Source organism: Periophthalmus magnuspinnatus, chromosome 8, assembly GCF_009829125.3.
Source record: "Periophthalmus magnuspinnatus isolate fPerMag1 chromosome 8, fPerMag1.2.pri, whole genome shotgun sequence".
NCBI classification, from domain to species: Eukaryota; Metazoa; Chordata; class Actinopteri; order Gobiiformes; family Gobiidae; genus Periophthalmus; species Periophthalmus magnuspinnatus.
The window spans coordinates 24,048,572-24,073,919 of NC_047133.1; the positions used below are offsets into that span (position 1 = coordinate 24,048,572).

General features: G+C 38.6%; 1 protein-coding gene across 5 annotated transcripts; it reads right to left on the minus strand.

Annotated features, from left to right (window-relative positions):
- Positions 1 to 6: 6 nt before the first annotated feature.
- dnm2a (dynamin 2a) lies at positions 7 to 25,260 on the minus strand. Of its 5 annotated transcripts, none has more exons than XM_033971794.2 (21): positions 24,764 to 25,229; positions 18,311 to 18,384; positions 18,060 to 18,209; positions 17,490 to 17,693; positions 16,185 to 16,283; positions 15,954 to 16,114; positions 15,730 to 15,872; positions 15,189 to 15,324; positions 15,028 to 15,095; positions 13,039 to 13,177; positions 11,521 to 11,607; positions 10,889 to 10,959; positions 9,695 to 9,746; positions 8,826 to 8,837; positions 6,999 to 7,109; positions 5,717 to 5,826; positions 5,433 to 5,544; positions 5,105 to 5,269; positions 4,569 to 4,792; positions 3,733 to 3,996; positions 1,028 to 2,915 (listed from the first exon to the last, which is right to left on the minus strand). In XM_033971794.2, the coding sequence occupies exons 1-21, from the start codon at positions 24,922 to 24,924 to the stop codon at positions 2,843 to 2,845; spliced, it is 2,616 nt and encodes an 871-aa protein (XP_033827685.1). In that variant the 5' UTR covers positions 24,925 to 25,229; the 3' UTR covers positions 1,028 to 2,842. The 5 variants fall into 5 exon arrangements, with proteins under 5 accessions (XP_055079362.1, XP_033827685.1, XP_033827682.1 ...); XM_033971791.2 differs by lacking the exon at positions 13,039 to 13,177 and adding an exon at positions 14,195 to 14,333 and having other exon boundaries at positions 24,764 to 25,228; XM_055223387.1 differs by lacking the exons at positions 1,028 to 2,915; positions 8,826 to 8,837; positions 13,039 to 13,177 and adding exons at positions 7 to 351; positions 14,195 to 14,333 and having other exon boundaries at positions 24,764 to 25,260.
- Positions 25,261 to 25,348: the final 88 nt, after the last annotated feature.

Consider the following 25,348-nt stretch of genomic DNA (forward strand, 5'->3'; position numbering starts at 1 on the left):
TTTACAGTTTTTTCCCACTTGAAAAATATTCTGCAAAACTATACATTTATAGAAATGTACATCAAATGCATTGCTTTGTCATATCTAGTGATAAAATGTATCTAGCTTTGCATGCTGGGTTAAATGACTGTATAGTAATTTGTATTAAATTAGCTAAAAATTACATTTTCAGATAACTTATGTACATAACATGCAAAAATATTATAAATCAAACCAAAAATTTGACCATTTCTAATTGAAATCAGTAACAACACATGAACATTTATTGTACAGGTGGCATCATGATGTGGGATCCAACACGCAGACATCAGCAGTCACCACTGGGGGCGACGTGGAGCAGGAGGAGGGCGCCTGTTCAGAACAAGCCAATATTAATCATTTGATCTTATTATGGAGACTAGTGGTGGTTCTTTGAGTTTCAGAAAAAAATAAAACAAGAAAGGGAACAAGAATGAAATGAAATAATAGATCCAGATTTGGATGGTAATACAATAGAAAAATGATCCCCATTGTTAAATAGATCCTAATGCAGTAAGCCTAAAGGAGGACCAAAGAGATACTGGGTAAGGATAGGATTTAGGAAAAGGAGGTCAAAAGGAGTTGGTTAGTATGAGAGTAAAGACGATACGGGCTGGATGAAGGGAGGTGATTTGCAGTTTTGCTGATGTCCTGCATGTCCAGTAAGAAAATGAAGACTCGAGACATTTCGAAACGGTAATTTGACTCAAGTGAACCTATAGTTATATAATATCAAAATAACAGTTATCCAGAAGCATGTAAGAAGAGCTAAGAGTTAATACAAGGCTGTGTACATTTCAATTGCTCTCCTGTCAGCGGTTAGGTGGAAACACATGAGACAAGGGCCATTGTTTTAAGTGCTGCCTGTGAGTGCTGACAATACCAGGTTGCCATGGTAACATGTATTAGAAAATGTTTCGATGTGCAAAACTGAGGAGATGAAATGCAAAAAGTGTCTGAAAAGAGAAAGAGGGGCATAGAAGTACACACAGGGAGACACCAACCACCAGAGGTTTTTTTTTATTATTCACAACACCCTTTATTTCACTCTCCAGTTTCCAAATCAGGTCAAATCAGTTCATTGCTACAGGCACTTGACAAAAAATAAAGGGATTTCTTGAAAACAAAAGATATAGTGAAGAGAGAAGCAGGTATACACACATCTTAGGAAAAATACTACAATATTACAGAGAATTTACAGTGTTCTTAGAGCTGGTTAAAGTGACAGTGAATTTGTCAAATGTCCAATTAAAAATACAGGGTGAAGGGTGTCATTATTAAAACTGTCACCATAACCCCAGAATATGCACTTAAATCAAAAGTATATTCTGTCATAGGCCTGTTTATTTAATCTTATTTATGGTCATATAAAGGCTTTTCAAGACAGAATATGCTTTTTGTACAAATCTCCCACCACCATCACCTTTACTATTGATTAAATGAGAAAGCGCAACATCAAAATAACCCAATGGCACTCCCCTATTCACCCATTTAATAAAATATAACAGAAAATACATTATGTTAATACCATAGAAGCTTTTATTATAATTGTCCAGCTCTATGTACCCAACAATACATTGCCAAAAAGTTGAAATGCCCGGCTGATAAATAATAGTTTGAAAGTTCATGTGCCAATTTATGACTGTTAGTGCTAGCTTAATGCTGTTATTTGAGGCAAAAATAATCAAAAGGATACGGGTACTATGGTATGCTCTGCTATGTAAAAAAAAAAGAAAAAAAGACAACAAATCGCATGCTGATTTTCTTGCCTATACGCCCTGCTTTTTTTCTTAAATTTGATCAATAAGGAATGAAAAAGAGTTTATATAAATGCTAAATGTTTTTTGGGGGTTGAACAAACATTGAGAAAATGAATTTTTGATAGTGATAAGGAGAAAGCTTCGATCATGCCTTACCCTTGCTGTTTTTTTGTGCATAGTGTTAGTCTATTCACACAACTGGAAGTGGTTGCATTCTTATGACCATTCCAAGTTTGAAAAAGGCATCTCTCTTAATATACAAATCCTGACTTGAATGTGTCTGTGTGTGTGTTTTGAATTTTTAAAGCTACATTAATCATTAAAAGTCACTCAAATAAAATACAAGAATAAGATATTGCAATATAACAGTCACAATATTGTACTGGTTGAAATCTAGGAGGATTCCATAACGGGGTATAGTGTTTAGGGGGTGAACGGAACAGGGACGGCGGGGTAAAGGTTTTGGAAAGGCTAAACATCGGCTGAGAGGAGGCTGTAAACCAAGTATTAAAAAAAACTGTCCACAGCAAAATTGTTCAAGTGGTTATAAGGCGTAATTATTATTATTATAGACACTTAAAGCTGCAATATGCAACTTTTCTGGTGGGGGGTACCATCACCTGCTTGTGTTCATGGAGATGTTATTGCTTTGCCGAGAATATTACACAGCATGGCATTAAACTCCATTACATCAATGGAGACCAATTTTCAATGTGTTTTTGAGCAGTAAAACATCCATAGTGAAATAAATGCTCGATAGATGAACTTAATGCCATGCTGTGGAACATTACAGACTAAGCAATAAGACAAGCAGGTGAAGGAACTCCCCAGTCAGAAAAGTTACACAGTGCACCTTTAACAGTATGACATTAGCAGCTTATCAACATTTCTTAATCTGACATATTTCAAACTCTGGATGATGTGTTGATATGACATAGCTTTAGCCTTTCTCCTCTCGCCCTCACACGCCATGTACAGGCCTAGAAAGTGTGCAGAGGAACACATAGAGGAAGCACGCCCCTCACTCCCAAACCCAACACCAAAAGATGGGCCTGGGCACAGGTCTAGTCTAGCAGGGAGGGCTCAGCGGGGCGGATAATGGTGGGCCGGTGAGAAGGAGCACCAGGGGGTCTTCGGCTGCAACAAGGAGAGAAGGTAGAGGAGTGAGAGAGAGAGACCAAAATCACCAAACAGATGTAAAAGGAAACAATAGGTTGGATTCACGTGCTCGAATTGCTGCAAACATTTAACATCATTTTTTTTTTTTTTTTTACTAATTGAGTTTACAAACATGCCATATAAATCTGTTTGGTTAATCAATGGATTTTTAGATTAACTGTTGTATTTTAAAGACAATGTGCAATGCTTTTTAAAATAATTGAAAACATTTTCTCCTTCATTCTTGTTCTTGCCTGTCAAAACCAACCCACAAGTGAACAATCAGAAAGATGATTTATTTCTGAAATTGATCAGATTGATCTGATAACTCCAGAAAATCGACAGTAATCAGATTTTTGGTGTAAAATGCCAATGTTTTTAGGTCATGCTACAACTTTATCATAGATAAATCAGTTGAAATTCAAGTCCATTTTCCTCACTTCAACAAGGAAATGGCACAAATGAACTAAGCTCAAAACTAACTGCTGAAATGGATGACCTTTAACTATGTCCCAGTTTTTGTTTCGTGTGGACATGCCCAATAATTAACTATAAACCAGGTCAATTTTGGGCATTTTGGCTTTTAAGTCAGAATTTGAACCTGCTTTTCACCTTGATTTTAAACTATATGTTCTTTAAAATGTTATAAGCTCACGTGAACCCGACCTGTAGAAAACGCAGAAAGGAACACAAGTCAGACAAGTCAAAACAATCACATGAGGGAAAGATGGCACCGGTGACTGAAAAGAAATCAAGAGAAAGGGACCCATTTTTGGGCCAATTGTTTCTGAAATACCTGGGCACGCCTGGAGGCACACGGGCCGGTCTAGAGGGGATTTGTGGTGGTGCGCTGAAGGGGTCTTGGCCACTGTTGAAGGCGTTCATGGGCTGGCCGGGGCGGGACGGGATGGGCGGAGCTCCGAATGCAGGGGAGGGGTTGAGAGGAGCACCAAACGGAGGAGAGGGGTTTGATGGAGGGCCAGGAGTAGAGCCCCGGACACCAGGAGGTCGACTCGGAGGAGCGGTGGAGGCCGGAGGGGGTCTGCGCTGAGTGGGAGGGCTGGAGAGGACAGAGAAAGATGATAAATGTATGTATTTTAAGTTAAGATTTGTTAAGATCTCCATCGTTATTGTCATTATGTGTCCCCTCTATATACATATAAAATGCTACAAATTGTATTTGTCACTTACAATGAAAAAATAAACAAACTGGCTTAATTTCATGCCAGTTTCTCAAGTGAGCTAATAAATGTTGAAACTTGAGATTGTAATTTATCAGATCACAATACAATAATAAAAACTAAACAAAACATTAAAGAGGCGCAAATAAGTCATTTAAATACAATCTTGACTAATGACTATTTTATCTTGCTTATACTGTGATATTAATTTGAACTGTCACATTTATGAAATGAAACTTTCAAAATTATTTGGAAATAGACACTGGCAATGAAAGAAAATTAAGGATTTTATTATTGTTATTCATGATATCAACAATAATTGAAAATAGTAGTTTAATTGGGTGCTTTTTTGTCACAATAATTATGACACAAAAACGTGATGCCAAATCGAAGAAAAGCCATTCAAGAATCGTTACATCTCGCTGACCTAAAAGAGTTTTCAAAGTTGTACCTGGAGTTCTGCATCCACGAGTCACTGACTGGAGGAGGCACAGGGGTGGAGATGGTGTTGGCGCTGATGTCTCCAATGATGGTGAGCGCCTCCTTCAGAGCGTGGTACATGCGCAGCATCTCGTCTCTGCGCTGGGCCTGGTCTGCAGACTCCTCCATCAGGCTGTTCTGGTCCCCACTTGAATACAGGTAGGCGAGCAGCTCCGAGTGGATAAAGTCCTTAGACTGAAAGAAGGAAAACACAAAAAACATCAATTATATTTTGCAATATGGTAAGTAAGGTGAGGTTTTCATAAGATTCGCAGGGACATTCGGCTAATTGAACTTATAAAGCTGTGGTCAGCACATAGCCTGGTATATGTGCTGACTATAGTAACTGTCTTAAAAAAGGTAATGACATGTACAGTCAAATACAGGCAGTTTTTAGTGGCTACAGTCCAGACATTACAAACCCATAATTACCATAAACTTAAAAAAACTTGCCTGACAGAAGAGAGTGATAAATAAATAAATGTAATTATTTTCCATATGACTTACATTGTTGATCATGAGGTGCATGATGGTTTTGGGCAGGAGGTCGCGGATGGACTTGTTAATGATCCCAATGTACGAATCCACAAGGTTACGGATCGTCTCCACCTGACGCTCCAACTGAGGATCCATGGAAAATGTGTCTGCAGGGGCAGATTCTTCTGCCTCCGACTGGAAAACAAGAATATGTAACATGTAAAAATATATAAGCGTTACACTTCACCTTTACATGATTTAAAACAAAAAAGACAGGTACAAAAACGGCTGATGTGACAGTTGTTGCGATAAAGGGCTATACAAAATACATTGAACTCAATATGGAGAACGCAGATACCTGGTCCTTCTCCGGGTAAACTCCAGCTCTGAGGAAGGAGGCTTTCCAACTGTCCACATCTTCCTGAGACTCACAAGCCAACTCAATCTGACGAAGGTCCTTGTATACATTTCTGCATTAATCAACATAATACGAATTCAGTAACACCACTATTCAAAATGACAATTTATTAACTGTTTTTGTAGTTCATTTTCATTATTTGGTTTCCTTATTAACGTAATTACAACTTTTAATATCTGCTGTATCTGTGCAAGTTTATTTCATTCATAAAGGAGAATACTGACCTCTGTTCTGTGTTGAAAATTGCAAAGACATGTTTGGTGGACATAAAGCCTTTCTCTACATCTCTGATCTTTAGGTTGTCCAGAGGAAGCATGTATTTCTTTTCTTTTTCCTGGAACACAGCACACACGGTAATATTATAAAGGTGAATGAATATTTTCTGCAGTATTGTGACTGAATGAGTAAAGATGATATCATTTCTTTTCATTGTGATACGCTCTTTGGATTGGGATCACTTGGGATTGATGGAGCAGTTTTGGGGGGAGGAGGGACTTGTAGAAAAATGGGGTGCCAGTTCTTTCTGTTGAGCAAAGACATCTGGAAGTATTTACCCTCACACTAACAGCGCGGCAGAGACCCAAGTTACATCACCAATCCCCCACCCCCATCGCACGCGCTCACAAAGGCCAACGACTCCACCACACATGCGCCACAAACAAACATGTTCAACAGACTGGATACGCCTGTAAAGGGACTTTGGCATATCTGCAAGCAACATTAACCAAAATTTTGGATTATAAAAAATTTTAACACTTGGTTTTCTTTAAGACATGGTGCATATAGTCACACCGCCCCCTTCGGCCCCCGTAACCCAGTACGATTTCCTGCAAATTCCAAAGTCAGATCCCGGCTGGAACATTTCAGCCCGCCTGCCACGTCAGTTCGCCTCTACCTTCCTCCCTCGTTGGATCGCCCGCTTCTTGGCTTTCTGCACGCAGTCATACTACGTTCACTTGGACTTTTTAGGCCACCAGGTTGCTTTATTAGTAGTACTTTTTTTTTTTTTTTTTTTTTTTTAACGTTTTGTTTTATTAAATGTCTTGATGGCGCTGAGCAGTACAATTGGTGAGTACTAAACTACTCTGGCTAATATTAGCTAACTCAGACAGTCATAACAATGTTTCTGCTAATCAAGCTTACTTTAGTGTTAAATGCATGTATAAGTAAGGTCTGGTATGTTTTGTTAACATCTGAAGTATTTCTCTATGTTGCCATTAGATACAACCTGTACCCCAACTAACTGTGCCTCGATAATTGCACTTTACAAACATATTTAATAGCAGAGTCTTTGGTTAATCTATATCATTTAAGTTCATTTTATCTATTTGACCGCTGGTGTTTGCTTTTGCCTACAGTCCTAGGTGCAAGCCACAGTGACCTCCAGGTCCTTCCCCCCGCACTGCCCCCCCGCCTGCCCAGTGTTCAGACTACCTGTTCCTGGGCCCACCGCTGAACAGTAGTCTGCACATTGGTTAGGCTGGGCTGGGACATCCCACCACTCACCTCCTCGTCTTTGTACCAGGAAAGTGACTCGGCGGTCAGCACGAACCAGTACTCTTTGGAGCCCCCCTTCATGATGCTGATGTTGATGGTCAGCCAGCCTTTCCGGATCACCTGGAGGAGCAGGGACAAAGGCGAACCAGGGAAAAAGATACAAGGAAGACAGAACAAGTGTTTAAAACGTATTACTGACAACACATTATTTAGGCAAATATCAGATAATTCAAACTTACCTTCAAACTATAACTAAATGATCTAAATTAGCTAGTTTAGTATTTTATTCAAGTAACTTAGTTTGTCTACTTCTAGATTGTTATTGTTGACATTAATAGGACAGTTCATGCACAATTCCATAATGTTTGTCAATGGCTTTATGTAGACAAAAGCATTCAGATCTCTAGCAAAGACTAAGGATGCTGTTTATTTTTAATTTAAAATAATTTCCTAAACTAACAAAGAGGAGTAGATGGGGTCCAGACCATGCAGCTCCTAAAGTCAAAGTTCAAGGGTCAAAGGCGGTATGTTAGTGTTAGTAGGTCAGTAAAACACAGTAAAGTGGGAGCTAGGACAAAACAGTGTTACTGGACAGTGTTAAAACAGTTACTGGATTCGTAACGGCAAGCTGTTAAAAGTGTGTTAATTATGGACAAAAAATTTGTATGAAGGTGAAAGGAACTGCGGGATATGTTGTATTCTCAAGCCGTAAGACAAAGATGGGTTGCAGATTAGATGAGTGGTACATGGGAAATAAATTGGGATGCAAATCTGAATCCAAGAGGGGGCAGGATAACAGCAGACTTATGCAAAAACATGCACTTTGTGAGCAGCCATCTATAGGCTACTGCCGTTAGCCTGCTTTTGGCTTCTGCTGCCCACTCTGTGCATTCAGTATGTCACTTGAACAATGCTTTAGAGCACAAGCAGCAACATAAAACATAAAGGGAGGTGACGGACAAAGGAGCTAAACAGGTAGTTTGCCTCAATGAGCAAATCTTTACTACATCTGGAAATTGTGCTTTTGTTTACATCTGTTTGTTTTGAATTTTAAAATGACATTTAAATTATAACTAATAAAACAAGTATACTGAAGAAACATGCACTTTTGAGTTGTTTTTTGGTAGAACCAGTCACCGTATCAAAGAATGATTAGTTCTGAATAATGGAGCAAGAGATCAATAAGACCCAAGATTATAGAAAAATAAAATGTTGTTAATTTGTAAATATAATTTGAGAGGAAGATGTGCATGCATGTATAATCACTAAAAAGAGAAGATCGGTTTAAATGTAGGATTTATTATTGGTAACCCAGATTCCCTCTCAAGTTTTGTCCTTGATGATTCTCACAAGGCAAACTTTAGGCAGCTGTGTACCATGCCACAGCAGAGGTACGACACAATAAGAACTGATGGCATCCTCACCTGCTTATACAATATTTATGCATTATCTTTTTATTCACAGAGAAAATATTAGTTAACCTCACAAAAATGTATTCTATTTCAGGATGTCTAATGTTAGTAAGTGCTCAATTATGTGCAATTATGCACAATTACTATCCAATTATGTTTAAATTGAGTTAAACTGCTGACAGCCCCAAATTACTGGAAGTGTGTCAGCGGGACATGTAGGTCTGGAAGCGGTACCTTCTCTGGCAGGACCTCTCCCAGTTCACCGAGCTGTGGGGGGTAAAACCATGACCATATTTGTGCGGGACAGTTCCCATTCAAAGCACATGCCTCAATGGTTCCTATGTGTGATGTTGTCAGTTCTTTCGCCTGGTCTACCCCTGCTGCTCATGCACAAAGCCAAGTTGAAAATCTGTGGGGTACTTACCAGAATCTCACCCTGCAGTAACAGAAGGGGTGGGGGGTATTAAAGCAAAGAGGGTGGGGGAAAATTATAGCAAAAGGGAATGATAAAAGCGAGCCAGCGAGGAGGGTATGAGTTTTTGGTAGTAGAGGAAAATAGAAGGAAAGATAGAGGAGAAAGAAGAATGCAATGGGTATGGCCAGAACAATAAATGTTTAAGAGAGCAAACATTTATTGATAGAAAAGGCCATTTGAAAAACAGGTGGAGAGAGTGAGAGCGTGAGAGAGTGAGAGAGAGGGGGGACAAGAGCAAGAAAGTTACATGCAATTAGAATTATTTCAAGTCATCCACATTTGGTTATGTCATAATTGTCGCTCAGTAAAAAGGTGTGTGGTCCATGCACATTCTGAATTAAATATAAAAGTTGTTGTTTGTGAGTTAATAAGAGCATCAACACAGCCAACACAATCCTAGGATTATTGTAGCTTTGACTGTTACATGCCTAGCTTCATGCAATTAATAATAAGCCATCAAAACAAATGCCTTTTTTAGATAGGCAGAATGAAGGGGATTTGTTTTAGTTCATTAGGGCAATTCTACACTTGCTAAAACAAATATACCAACCTTATAAAAGCACCTGAATCTTGTATGCAATTTAACAACTACTGTACATATGGTGAACAGTAGCAATACTAAAAGGAACTACAATTTGCTAATTAAAATCAGTGAATGAAGACAGTAATGTTAACCGTTAGACAGGTCAGATGGATGGGTAGCTGTGGGCTACATCATTACTGTGTCAAGTGTATTCACATAGTTGATTAATTTGCTGCTAATGGGAGGTGTCAGTCGGGGGGGATTAAACGTGGAGCAGTGAAAAGAGCAGATGTACCTGGTTGGGCATTGGCCTCTTCTTGTTCGCTGCTGTGCTCCTCTGCTGGGCACTAAGGTGGACAAACCATGATGAATAACAGGGTCACCAATACAAAGATACGTTCATTCAGATCCAATGCATTTGTGAAGCTTGTGCTGTGCAATATAATTGCACTGAATTAAACTGAAATTATATCCTGATTTTTAGACTTCCATAAAGACGTAAAAGACCTTTCTAGTGCTATGCCATTTCATGCGTGCCTGTACAATGGGCCTTTATTCACATGCCTACATCTGGTCAGCCCACCTGCTGTTGGTGTACCCAGGGTTGCTACCATCGTCCAGCCTTCGGTAGTCGGGACTGAAAGTAATGTCATGGAAACCGTTAAACAGCCCCAGTGTATTGTCCAGTTTGGGAAACCCACTCGTCATGCAGCGGCCGGGCAGGAATGAATTCTCACACGATTACTGGGTTATTGAAGCCAGTGAGGTCAATTTTAGTTTTGTATTCATGACCTTTTCATCCACTCAAACTGGTATGACTATTATTTGGCTAAACTCCAAGTTGACTGCAAAACAAGGCTCTAGTAGACAATAAGTGGTAGTCTTCTTGTGTCCATCTATGTACTAGAGGTGGGCAACATTGACCAAAATGTTTTTTGTTTTTTTTTGTATCCCAATAATAGTAATTAGTATAAATATATTGTTTTATATATTAATTTTGGAAGTTTATAAAACAAGTTTGAAGAATTTTAACTTTCATACAGCGCTTAAACCATATTCAAATTTGACATATGTTCAAAACAGCATTCACAAAACGATCAATAATGGTATCATTTGTATATTGCTCACCTCTACTATGATAATGCATAGTAATAATAGTATAGTACGTGTTACCAGCTATGGCTCAATCAAGAGCTTTTGATTGATTTGTAATTTGCCATTTCATAACATGCTGAGTGTAGAGACAAGCACATAATGCAACCATAATGACCATAATCCGTCCTCTCCCACAGGAAAACGCATGCTCTTATGTGGCTAGACTCTAATTGGCGCCCTACATTAAATCTACCACAGCAAAGCTCTGCACATGTGTGAAAATGGTAGTTTGTAACCTTCACAATGGTTATTCCACAGAAACACAGGTTGAACACATACTTGGAGCTCAGCGCGTATGGTAACAGGTTGTGAGTCAAATTAGCAGGGCACATACTTGGCAAAGCCAATGAAGTCCTCGTGGTTGGTGTTGATGTAGGACAACTCAATGTCAATCAGCAGGAGCACCTTAATTAAAGCAGAAAATTATGATTAGAAGTGAAAGGCCTCGATTAAAACATCATTTCTGGAGCAGCATGTCTAGCCACAGATTTCATGCTGGAGAAAAAGGCAGATGTATTTTTGACATGCCATTAACTAAAATTGACACATCAAAGTCAATATAAAAAGGCAGTGGTTAAATACATTTAAATAAGAATTCACATAGTAGCTTTATATTGAATTAAACTTAATTACTTCTTTATCATTGTGATAGGAAAAAAATCAGTTGTTGCTAACTCATTACAGAGTTTGACCAATAGGAGGAGTAGGTGGGTATAATTTCTTTGAACAGAGAGGTGCATCAAATATAAAAGCCCAAACTGTCAAATGTCAGGGTCCAATCACGATAAATTTTACATTTACTTCTCATTGGCATTGTTTTTTTGTTTTTTTTTTGTTTAGTCATAATGCTTGACTTTTACTTGACAAGTAAAAGTCCTTGATATTGGGCCATAAAATTGACTAACGCTCTCACTATGCAGGAGTTTAACATTTTAATTAGGACAACTTTTGATACTTGGCACTGACCTGGTCCTTGGTCTTGCCTTCTGTCTCTCTGATGTGGGTGGTCACAATCCTCTCCGTCTCTTCTCTCAGTCTGGGGTAAGAGTTGAGCTGAAAAAGATCACATAACAAAAAACTGCAGCTGCAGTCCCACAAAAGCACAAACTTCAGCTTTAGCCTGGTTAAACTTACCCACGACATCACAGACAAACAGGAAGTGAGAAGTGAGAGTAAGTAAACAACAGAGAAAAAGGAAAGAGTCAAGTGACATTTTAGTGCCACAAAGTTACACAGCCAAAACACTCTCACAAGAGATGGTGTTTAAGTGTCTATGAGCAGAAAACGGCTGGACAAAAGTATTTTAAAAACGGCATTAAGTAACTTTTTCTGGTGGAGAGGTTATGGCTCTGCCTAGAATGTTGTACAGTAATTAGCCATCATTATAGAGAAAAGCAGTTTGGAGCCTCCATGCCATGTCCAGGACAAATCTGTAGAGAGGTGACCCCACACACAGTAAGAAAGCATGTTTTTTGAGGTATTTTTGAACAATAAAAATAAATGATGGATAGATACGTTTAATTCCATACTGTAGAACATTTCAGGAAGCAATAACATCTACCGGTATATAACAAGTTGAATAGTGGACATTTAAGTGCAATACAAGCAGGTATTAGCCATTTTCCACTGATAGAACTGAACTAGGAAGAGGTTAGGGAAAAGTTAAATTTAAATGCATAAAGTTTGAAGTGGATAGTCTGGAATCAAGACGGAAAGACAAAGTATTTGTAACCAATGCATGGCTCTGACCACAAGATGGCGGTGGAGATATGTTGCCATGGAAACGCAGTTTTGAGGCTGATATTGTCCACAGAGCTTATGGGCTTTTGCCATCATCTCCCTTTTACTACAGTCTCTTTCTATCTAGCTCATCTGATAGCAGAATGTCAAACTGTAGCACCAGGTCAGCTCTGCCCAGAATAACAACAGGATTTTGGGGAAAGAAAGATAACAAAATCTTATTCACAACCTGTACTCAAGACCTGCCAATTCACTGTGTAAAACAATCATGGTATAGTTCAAACTACATTTTAATGTATGTCCTCTCTCCAGTTTGCGTTAACATTTGTTTAGACTATCGAGGAAAGAACTTGTTAGTTGTAAAATTACAAAATGAACTAAATTTTAGTTGTTGTTTCTGTCCCAAATTTGCAAAGAAAATTGGCTAAAATCAATACTTTTTTTAAACTCAATGACTCTCATCCTTCCTTAAGTGGTGGGGGACAAACTAACAAAACTATAATGAAAAATCTATTTAAATATAGACTGGACGAGATCATAAACACTGGTTTCCCTGATGACAGAATAGAACAATGGAGGGTGTAGGGGCGGATTTGTGATTCTGCATAAAATAACAGTGAAAAAATTGGACTATGGAGGGAAATGGGAGTGATGGTGCTCTGATGTGATTAGCACTTCACTGGGGGGGAGACACGGAGGAAAACAAACTGAATTTCCTCTTGTTGACAGTGTATCCCCGGTTACCTTGATGGCACACTTGACAGCGATGGCTGTGAGCTCCGACACAACCATATCCACACACTTGAGGCTGGGAGCGCGCAGTTTGAGAATTTGCTTTTTAACTATTGCCTCAAAAGCCAGATCAGGGGTGAAGAGACCCGTTCTGAAGGGGGTCAAAAGGGAAGCGAGTAGCAGAGGAGGAGGAAGGATAAACAGAGGGAGAAATAAAAGACAGAAAAAAGAAGAAAAAGGGTATTCGCATGGTTAGTGATTTGAGTCAGATAAGTCAAGCAAATAGAAAAATTGACAAGCTTTCGCATCTACTTCTGTAAAAAAAGCCACTTCCTCTCAAATTACAAGAGAGAACACACGTCAGCTCAAATTTGAACTTCAAGTTAAAATAGTTAAAGATGTGACTTTTGCAGACAGAAAGAGGATGTGAGGCTTGACGCTTGTTCAGAGCAGACAGAGGGATAAAGAGCTCCAAAGTCCCAAAAAACATCTTAGATCCAAGGTCACGACACGGCACCACATCACCACCACAGCACAACCCTCACACGGGACAACCGGGCCGGGACAGGCTGAAGGCACTGTGCATGTGTATGATATTTAACTTCCATTTAAATAAGCTAAGCATCCGTTACCAGGGTATCTGAACATTATCTTTTAAAAAAAACAAAAACATTTTCATCACTATCTAAAATAAATGGAATATAGGGTGTTGTCAGTTTATTGGGCTTTGTATGTAAATAACACAATAACACAAAGACAATATAATGGATTATTATTTCTAATCTTGTGCTTGTAAAATGTATTATTTAAAGTCCTGTACACAATTTATCCAGTCAACAACAACACTGTCCTTTTACATGGAAGCCTCAAATTTGTCCAGATTTGGTTCTGGTTTGAGCCCAACTTAATTCTGATGTAGACTTGGGTCTAGTCCAGGGTCAACACTACCCTTAATTACTGTTTTACTCAAATTAATCGAGCAGTCTAATCTCTGAGTTGTTAGAAAATCAAAAGTACTGCTCTGAGCTTTACTTAATTACCAGGTATGTGAAATAACTACTGCTTCATCATTATGTTACTTTGTCTTACTATTTTGTTATTTTGCCAGCAGCCTGCCCCGTTGACGCCCATCTCCGTTGCCGGGGGAGATGCTGGACACCTGCAGTACCTTGTTGGTGCACTGCCTGACTGTGTTGATGAGCTCCTGAATGACCATATCGACACATTTGATACAGGGAGTTTTCAGCTTTATGATCTGCTTTTTGACGATGGCCTCAAACGCCAGGTCAGGAGTGAACAGGCCCGTTCTGAGGATGCACAGAGAAAGATAGGCGCAGAGCCAGACACAGGTGGGACAATTAACAAACATATGGAATAACGTAAAACAGAAATGCACATGATGGTAAAATAGGAAAAAATAGGCCTGTCATGAGAACAAGATTTGGAGGGTGATATATAATACCTGATGAACAATAATATTGAAAGTGGCACTGATACCATAACCCTAATGTACAACGGATGAACATGTTTGTACCTTGTTATTATCTATAATTAGTCATAGAGGTTGCTCATTAAAACCTCTACAGTTCAAATTGTATCATACTAAAAAATAATAATTTAATGACAGATACGTTGATACAATAATTACTGTGACTGGCCTCAAAGAAACGAAAGAACAGATGTAAGGTCATATAGAAACATAACTAAATTTCTCAGAACTGAAGCAAATGTAATCTAATACTATGTTATAACTAAATGCTTTGGCTGTGATGGAAAATGAGTGGGTGGTGCCGCACTGAACAAGAGAAAGACATTTAACCACAGAATAAAAAAGGCACTGAACGTCCAAAAGCAAACACTGTGATTAGTCTGTCTGAATGGGGACTTTCTGTCAAATTTCACAGTAAATAATGACTAGAGACAAAGCAAGAATCAGACGTTTTACACAGGAATGGTTTAAACTCTGTGGGAGGCTGGAAAACTGTGAGGACGTGTACTTGCCTGACACCATGGACGTTCTTGATTGCATGACTGATTTCCCGTCTGAGCTCCTTTTCATCAAACACAATCTATAGCAGACAAAGAAAAAAGGCGTGAATAAAATTTTGGGACAATTATCTTGCACAGCCACATGGAAGATTTGATTGGTATGAACCTCATACCCTGATCAGCTCAAAGGGGAAGCGCTCATGGAAGATGCGATTGATCTTGGCACCTCCGGACAGTTCTTTGGTGTCAACTTGGTCTCCGGAGCCCTCGATGCATTTTTCAAAGTCCACACCAAACTGCTGCACCATTCTGAAATACACCATTTAAAACTGTTCTTTATAAGGGTAAAAACAGAGCATTTAAGAGCATTTAACTGCCACAAGTGATTCACTTACTCACTTTTAACTTTCCAAGTAAGACTTAATTTACTTGAAAAGTCTAAGATGGCTTGATAGAATGGACAAGTTAACAGTACGTAAACTAACATCTGCAGCAGTGACTCCATATGTATATCAGTTGTTGTATGATTTATCAAATGTATTTATGTATGTATATGATAATTAATCAAAGGTACACTGTGTAACTTTTCTGGTGGAAGGTCTGCCACCTGCTTGTCTTGTTTTTGGCAGAGCAACAACATCAAGTCAGTCACTTCAACAGAAAAGTAACATGGTGCATCTTTAATTAATTAGCTTTTGCCTGTAGTACACTCACTGCAGTAAAGCTTTGGTCTTGCGAGTGGGATCGTCTGGTCTGAAGTTCTTGTACTCCTCCACCTCCTTCTCCAGCGACAGCAGCTGACTCTGCAGTTTACTGCGCAGCCCTGGCAGCGTGTCTCTGATGTGGTTTGTGAGTTGCTTTGAAAAGACAGACAGAGGGTGTACTTGTGTTTTCAAGCATCAAAGAAGTATTTTTACAGCATTAACCAGCACACACACCTGGTTGAGTGTCTTCTGCAGGTGCGGCGTGCCCATGCGCTCGGCCATGTGTCTGTACGCAGGATGGGACAAGAAGAACTTCCTCTCAGCTGCTAAAGCAGCGCGTATGTCCTTCTTTCCATCAATATCTTTCTGACTGCGGTTCACCACACCAATGTAACCTGAGCACAGAAAGTATATGTCACTCGCTGTACAATGGAAAAACAATTGAACAGATTAAACAATTTGTACCTCTACGCAATGGAAGAAGTTTATTTTCCAGAATGTCCTTCGCATCCGTCCCTTCATCCATAAGATCCAGTTTTGTTATGACACCGATAGTACGCATACCTGCAGTTTAACAAGTCATTCAAATCATCTATGCCTAAGACATTTTTTTATATCCAAATAAAAATTCACTTACTCTCTATAAAAGAGTCTTGATATTTCATATACTCAAATTTTGCATACCATTCAAGATATTATCAATACTTCAACAATTACTAAGCTCCTACCTCTAACTTCTAATTAACCACTATCCTGTGTATACTCTTTACTTAAAAACCCCTTAGCATTCCGGGTCATTTTGGTGAAATTACCTTTGTTCTGACCTCTCCAAATTAAAATAATCACCATTATTGAACCATCAGTAGTAAATGCACAAGTTTGGGGTCTTTGTAAAGGTAACATCCTATAGTTTTACCCACAGGTGTCAGACTCCCTGTAAGTTTGTATGCTGAGCATTTATACACTTTGGAACACACATAAAAAATTGTTTTTCTCATCCTCGCCTACATTTTTTTGTGAAAATGAAGGTGTAGAAAGCTGCAGTAGGTAGCTAGGGACAAAAATACACTATATCTCAACTGACAAGATTGTTGACCACTTACACTTCAAATTTGAGGTCAATACCTATAAAAATTAGAGTTTTACAATCATTTTATCATGAGTAAGTCCAGGCCTCTCCAAACCTATCCGGATGAAGACATTTGGAGAACGTTTGGAAAAAGTGCAATAACTTTTGAATGTTTCAACCCACAGACATCAGTGAGGGCTCTACTGAAAACTCACACTGAGAGGAATCTGTATCTGCACACCCAGCTGCTCTATTACTGTACATTTATATATCATATCAAAACACAATATAAAATGTATATTTGTATATAAAATACAGTCAAAACAAGTGGTATGGGTCAAAATAAATACATATTTACAAACCACACACTGCAAACAGTGAACAAACACACACACACTTCAAAATTGTACATTCTGTAACAGTGGCTCAGTGGTTAGAGCTTTGGTCCCGCAACCTGAAGGTTGGAGGATCGAGTCCCACTCGGACCAATTTCTGTCATTGTGTCCTTATTTCTGTCATTGTGTCCTTAGGCAAGACACTTCACCCAAGTGGTGTGTGCGTGATTGGTGGTGGTCGGGGGGCGGGCGGGCCATCAGAATGCTAAGTGGTTAATATTTATATGTTGCATCATTAGCCAATTAAAAGCTCCAAATATGCATGGGGTTAAGTTAACCGGTTGCTATGACACTCTGAAAGCTCACCCTGTGGGTCCACCTCCTTGGCAATCTTGAGGGCGTCGGAGTTGGCCAGGTCAGTATTGGCGGGTGTCACGGCGAGGATCAGACAGCTCTCTTTGGTGATGAACTGCATCAACATGTCCCGGATCTGGAACTCAATGTCAATAGGCTGATCTCCCACGGCAACCTTTGTCATTCCAGGAAGGTCAATCAGGGTCAGGTTCAGCACTGGATGAAAGCAAATGTCATTAAGAAAGATGTTAAACTAATCTTAAAAATGTGTCTGTCTGGGGATAGTTCTATTTTATATTATAATTTTTAAAATTATAATTTGTATTAACTATTTGCAATGACTTTGATGCAACTGAAAAGAAAAAACATGGTACTAGACAGAGCAATAACATCTTATAGACAAGCAGGTAGTGGATCCCCAACCAGAAAAGTTACAATGTACACCTTTAAAGTGACATTTTACACATTCTGCTTCCATACTTGAAGAGCAGGCATTGTACAGACATTTATCCTTCTGTCCCCATAAAGCATTGCTCTATATTCTAAGCAGTGTGTGGAGCTAATGCCACATGTGTCCATTACCATGTGGGGAGTAGACCCTCAGGTTAATTGGGATGGGAGAAATGCCTTTGTTGGAGCCCGTTATCCGGTCTGTCTCCGCTTCAATTTCCGACCGCACTTCGTCAAAATCCACAAATTTCTTTCCTTTACAGTGCAGGAACTCGGCATATTCTAGATAGAGGCACAGTGACATTTAGAAAGGTAAAATATATAATTATATATAAGTGACATGGTGACAATGTTTTCTATAGTTTGACAAAAGATTTTCAAACCTGCTTTATTGTTGATCAGCTGCAAAATAAGCGGTCTGCGGGTCACAATCCCCGATCCACGTGGAAGGAAGTCTCTGCAAAAAAGGCATAAAAAGAATACGTTTAACTTATTGTGTCCAGGTAACATTAAATAATCCAAATTTACATGAGGTAAGTTAAATTATTTAATTACTATTGCACTCCGAGACCTGTGTTAAATGATTTTCACAGGGACAGTTCACACCTTACACTGGTCTCACAACAAATCAAATGTGACAGTCATTTTCACATCATCAGAGGCTCGTTCACACGCCCACTGATACATGCAGGCAGCAGCGGTCTGACTTCTGCTGATACTCGCACTTCAGAATCTAATTATGAAGAATAAATTGATATTATATGTGTGGTTAGTCATCTGAATAAATAGATAATGAAAGGATAAGGTTTAATGGGTTGCCCTGATGGCTCTGTGTTATGGCAAAACACTAATACTTACCATTCATTTCCTCATATTGATAAATCTTGATACTCAATTACATTTTTTTTTCTTATTTGAAACAAATACAGCTTTTACTAGGACAGAGCTTAGGCCTGTCACGATAACAAATTTTGAGGTGTGACATAATGAAGTAAATGGTGAAGTAAATACAGATGATAAACGATAATATTGGAACAAATTTCTGACAAAACACAAGAGCAATTTAAACGAGAAAAATTATTCTAAATCTAAAATATTACTAAGCTGCAGTGAATAAACCGGTAAAAGAAACACTTGCGTACTTTGTTTGCATCTGTAATAAGTTATTAAATCCACCTTTTTACGGCTTAAATCATATCTTAAAGCCAAAAAATAACCAAGAATTTCCCAGTAGTGCATGATAAATATTGACCCTAAAAAATGATAGTCCCAGCTTTCATATATTGAACGTCAATATAGTAATTATCATGACGGGCCTAATGCTTTCCACTCCAGCACCATTTTAAAAACTTTGTGGCAATCAAAATAATGGCATTGATTAGTTATATTTGATTCAGCACTACTTTAGACCTGCAAACTTGTTGGTACTTTGAGTGAACCACTGCTCCGTCGTGATGAAAACTATTTCTTAGTAAACAAACCACTGTTTATATTAGAATAAACACTGGATTACTGAGGTGTCGTACATAGACGGAATATGTTTTGAGAAGTCGTACAAGTATGTTTTGTATTTTCTTCTGTTGCAGTGACATGTCACCTGAGGAATTCTGAACCACAGGCGTTGAGTCAGGCTTTAGCTTGGACCCCTCCACCCGTCTGCTCCTCTCCTTCACACCCGCTCGCACTACACACATCTGGAGCCAATCTCTCCCCTGGACTTCAGGACAAGCAGAGTCCTGACAGAAAACTAACTCACTCATTAGTTTTTTCACTTCCTACAATGTTTTTTTATGGAGCTGTCAATAGGGGAGGGCAATACTGAGAAAAAAGAAAATGGTGGTACTTTCCAATACTTAATATATTTCTAAAAAAATAGAAAATAGGCTATACTGTGAGCAATGCTTGTTTCAGTTCATTTGTTGAAAAGGGGAATAGAATAAATAAATAACAAAAATACAGAATTATTGCTTTACTATAAATGTTCTTGTTTTTCCAACAATTTTCTTAAGCTTCATCTTTACTTTCTACAATATAACTCAATATTCCACTTCGATACATGCTCTTCAAAACAACCATGTTGATATTCTATTGTGTTCAATAAATTCCCCACCTGTAGTTTTTAAAGGCTCTAAACCACAAAGACAGACCCAGAGCTTGGACACAGACTATGGTAAAGAGACAGAACATTCTGGACATTGCACACATTACACGTCAATAGAGATGCCAGAGCTTTGTCAGTGCAGCCAGTGGGGTTCAAAGTTCCAGACAAGAACATATCTGAATGAAAACATCTGATACATTAACCAACACTTGACTTGAAATCCCCAGTTACGCCATCAAATCTTTATATAATTTAAGAAAGCATTTGTCAAACAGAGGCGGTGGCAATCAGTAGTTATAGTTACAAAATACTGAGCCAGCTTTGTTTTAATGTGGTTATGATGATCTTTGTATTGTTAGCATTGTTAACAGGGTTGGGCCATATCATATTGCTGATTATATTGTGATATATTTGGGGATGATAAGAAATTTGGAATCTTGTAACATAAATCAGCATAAACTTGAGGTCTTTTTCCTCTCAGTTGCAAGGAGTGGCAGACAGAGACTGTGGCTAATTATTATGGCTAATTATTAAACACCAACTGTGGAGGCTAAAAACACTAATATGAGGAGAGGAATCAGAAAATTTAAGCTATAACAACTTAAACACTTTGAAACAAGTAAATACAAATACTATAAAAGCCACAGATAAGCAGCCTTATCGTGAATAGGGTTGGGGATCATTAAGTTGCTGATAAGATACATACCTCGATACATAGCCCACGATACGTATCTTGATACGTATCTTGACATGATGCAATACGATACATTTCAAATCAATTCTATATGATTCAGAGTAAAATTAAGGCTTTAGGGACAATTAATGATCAACCCCATAAAAATAAGCTTCTTTTTTTTTTTCTTTATCTTCCATTTATTGAAGATAAATGAACATAAAGTGCATTTTGTTGTGTTTGTTTTACCAATTAGAAAAACATCAGACTGTTACATTGGCCAGTGTTACTCATCCATTTACATGTAACAGGGACATGTGCAGTTTTAACAGCTCTGAAGGACCACAACATGTCTACTAAAACAACTATGATACTAAAAGTCTTTGTTACCCTAAAGTTAATAAGAAATAAACCTATTTTAATCATCAAAACAGTGAATCAAGACAAATGCTCTGCATAAACAAGTTTCTTTCCTCTAAATAAGCCACACAAATGTAGCACTGTGACAGAATAATTTGGTAAAATATACAAAAAAAATACTCTTGGCAATATATTGATACAGCAGCCCACGATATCGATACCGTTTCATTAAATGAAACAATACAATATATTGATATTTTCATATTTTTGCACACCCCTAATATTTCTATATATAAATTTTCACTTTAATAATGTCCTGCCTCCCCCCATCCCCTTCCCTATTTGCTCAGTCAGACAATGTTCCACTGGCCCTTTCCTTCTGTCCAGCAGGTACTCTGTCTCTCTGAGCTTGGATACTGTACATTTGGCATCAGTGGACATTACAGATGCTGACACACAGGAGCATTCATGTATCTCTCCCACTTCACTTTCACTGGTTTTAAGCCCACAGCTCGATGAACGGTCAAAGACTGGACATTCACTATGAACAATCACACAGAGATGAACGCAGAGCCAGTGAGAGCAGGACCATCTTTCTGAAATCATAACACATCACACAAACGCTCCATCTTCATGAAATGGATAAATGGCGGTGGCATACTGAAAAGACGTGGCGCGGGGTCAGAGCTCTATTATTGATGCCCTGTAAATGATAGACGAGGCTGAGCAGATTGTGTATCATTTCATGTATTATGGATGTACGAGGAAGAGAGTCACAGGGACAGTACCCGACTGGGCCTTCTGCTGCCGGGGGCTCGGCACACAGCAGTGACAGAGACAGAGAGGGCATCTGGTCTGTGTCGGGAGCCTTATACCTGCCTGAGACTGGTTGGGACACTTTGAGAGCATGGGGTCAAGGAAGGCAGTGAGAGGGATAGAGAGATAGAGAGTCAAAGAGAGAGAGGTGAAGTAGGACTCATCCCACAGGCGTCTGGTGATCATGGCTCCCTGGGTCTCCACAGATTGTGTGTGGGCACAGAAGTCCCTAGAAAGTGGTCATAGTGTCTGATTTGCCCAAAACCATCTGGAGTAAACCCAAGCTGTAATTTTCAAATTTGTCATGACCAGTTTTCCAAGAGTAGTTAGCTTGGGTTATTCTTATAGTTGTTGTCCTGGTTTATTTAAGTTTAGTCCTGGGAGTTGTATGTTTAAACAACTATATTACTACTCAAGATCTACTCTATCAACGTATTAGTGGGTTTCAGATGGCATCAATACATTCTATAGGCCAATAATATTTAATACATGTTAAAATTATTATGTTCAACATTTGTGCTTTTACCCTGAATATTCCATGGCAAAGTACAATGTTATCAATAGGAAAATCTGGCTCTTGCCCCCCATCTGTTATTATGACATCGCATAATAGAATCTGAATTTTTATTATAACAATATTGAGCTATATTTGGTTTGAATATAACTTAGAATAATGCTAAATTAAAAATATATCTTGTGGACTAATGTGCAGTATCAGTACCTCAATCTTCCTTAGTCATATCTGACATTCAACAACTTCTGCATATTTGTTTGTTTTGACTTTGCTCATGTAAATCAGAAGACTTTGCACTTCAAATGCACTTCAAATGCACTTCAAATGCACTTCAAACTTAAGGCCACAAAAAACAGTGCAAAGTACTTTCTCCAAGCTGTACTATTATTTCAGATAATATTGATTTTACTTTTTATTTATTTATTACAAAACTCCTCCATCCTGTATAGTGACTACTAAGTTGGTTCAATATTTCACTGCTGAATTCACAGTGACGCAGAAAGTGAAAGAATAGCATGGAGTTTGACCAGCACTGATACCATGATGTCAGCATATATTATTATGTGTTGTAAATGAGATCATCCTGCTTTAACCCGGGTCCAGCAGCAGCACCACAGTAGATTCAGTTCTGTGACTTCTGTGGAGACTGAGAGCAAAGCTGATAAGAGCCTCCGCCCGCCAGCTTGTACAGTCAGATATCATGTCCCTCTGTGGGCTATGGAAATGTCACTAACCAAATTATATTGTTCACTTTAACATAATATAGGATGCATTCAATCATTGGGAAAAATCTATATTTTGTTAGGTGAAAATGTTGATCAGTCTTGTCTCCTGAGCTCAAACATTAAAAATCATGAATTGAATAGTATGGCGTGATTTCTTTATAAAAAAAAAAAAAAAGAAGATAATAATTAAGTATCAATCAAATGTTATCTGGACATGATACAATATTGTATATGCCATTCTGTCTGTGTGCCACTCCTGCCTGCAAACCAGTCGTAAGCTTAACATTGACTCAGGCCACATGCAAACATGGTTGCTGTAGTAACCTGTCGCGTTCCAGGTGTAACTAGGTGTGACTTTGAAATCTGTCATGTAACAGATTTCAGGAAAGGTGGACCTGGGCCTTTTCAACCAGTTTTGATAGCTGCTAATGGTGTAGCACAGGTTAGATCCATAGACTGTATAATCACAATTAACCAATTTGAAATGTTGTTTTCATAATTTGCAATTCAATTTCCTGATGATATCCTTTTTATGAATATTATTCTTATGATTTTGATTGAATAAGAACAGGAATTGTATTAAACATTACATATCAAGGTCACTGAAACAATAACTGTTACATTAGAATTAAATATTTGTTTTCAGAATACAAATCTCGAATGATGATACAACAGATAGCATTTGCACCTCCTTCCTATATTTGTTAAAATGTAACCAGTTTACAATAGACAGACCTAGTTAAACTCCATATTGCTGATTGTAAAATGCTTCTGGGCAGATAGTGACATATTGTGCGCAGTTAAAAACCATAGACATGACAGGATAAGAGGAAAATGTGTTCTGATAATTACAGGCAATATCTGTCTGCTCAACGTTTGTGTGAAAAAATGCAATCTTAACCAACGTCAGCTGTCTTCTGTCAGTGTCACACAAACCCACTTCCTTTTCTGGCCGTTTTGCCTACATGTAGGTGTTATGTATTCACTGTGGGTTGGGTTTCACTCCAAGTGTATATCAATGGGACAGAAACCTGCTAAACAAGCTCACAGCCAGTCTGTTTTGTTTCTTTATCTCAAGGGTGATCTCATTTGTGGCTGAGGAGGAGGACAAGGCCTGTCTGTTAGGACAATCAAATGGAATCTAATTAATAATACACAATTAACTGGATAAACTAAAGAAGCAATTAAATCTGCTGTTTGTTTACATAACTCTTTTTAATTTAGTGTGTTGGCGTGGTCACTTGATATAGATATAAAAATAGAAAAAAGTAAACCTATTCAGAAACAAAAGTATGTGTTCGGTTGAGTAGCAAATGAAAACATAACTGGAGATAAGAAATATGATTGAATGAGTGAGTGAATGAAAGAAATGAAATGAATGAAAAGAGTCAGAGTGGGAATTTCAAGAAGATTTGCACGTGTAATTTAAAAATAAAAAGATGTTTTAATCATAAAATGGCTGGACAGAGGAGTTTGTGAATGAATAATTATGACAAGTGCACTATGGAGCTGCTCGCTGTCAGCTCGCCTTACTGCCAAAGTAAAACCCCACTTATTTTAATCATAAAACGAACAGGTACAGGAAAATGTAAGCGACGAAATGATTACAAGAGTAAATAAAACGTAAAACAGCGTGAGTACACTTACCTTCCTACAAAATTTTCCAAAACAGAGCTCTTCCCTGCGCTCTGCCCACCGACCACGGCTATTTGCGGAAGGTCTAAGTTAGCGGTCTGTCCAATGGAGCTGAATGCGTCTTGAAGTTTGTTAATGAGGGGAATCAGGTCCTCCATACCCCGGTTCCCCATGGCTCCTGCAGCTCGGGAGAACCTTCAACAGAACGAAAACCAGTGGCTAGTGATCGCCGTGCTAAATGGCTAAGCAACGTTAGCTTTGTAGCAAGGTGCTCCCGGGTTAATTTCAAAAAGTCCCACGGCTGCGAACAGATACCGGTGCGTTACCCGTGAATGCGTAACGGCGTAAAAGCGTTATTACTTAGCGTTGTGTCATAACATTTTCCTGTTAAATGACATTAATTAGCCAGACAGCCGAAACGGGACGGAAAAGTCGCATAACAAAACTTCCTCAACACAGATATCCGGTCAAAGGAGACGACATCCGATCGACGCCGGTGACACGCGCCCGCCTCCTTCACTTGAGCCTTCTTATTGGCTAAACGTGCTGTCAATCACATCTCTTTGACTTCTGATTGGTTACCTAACAGGCGTGTTC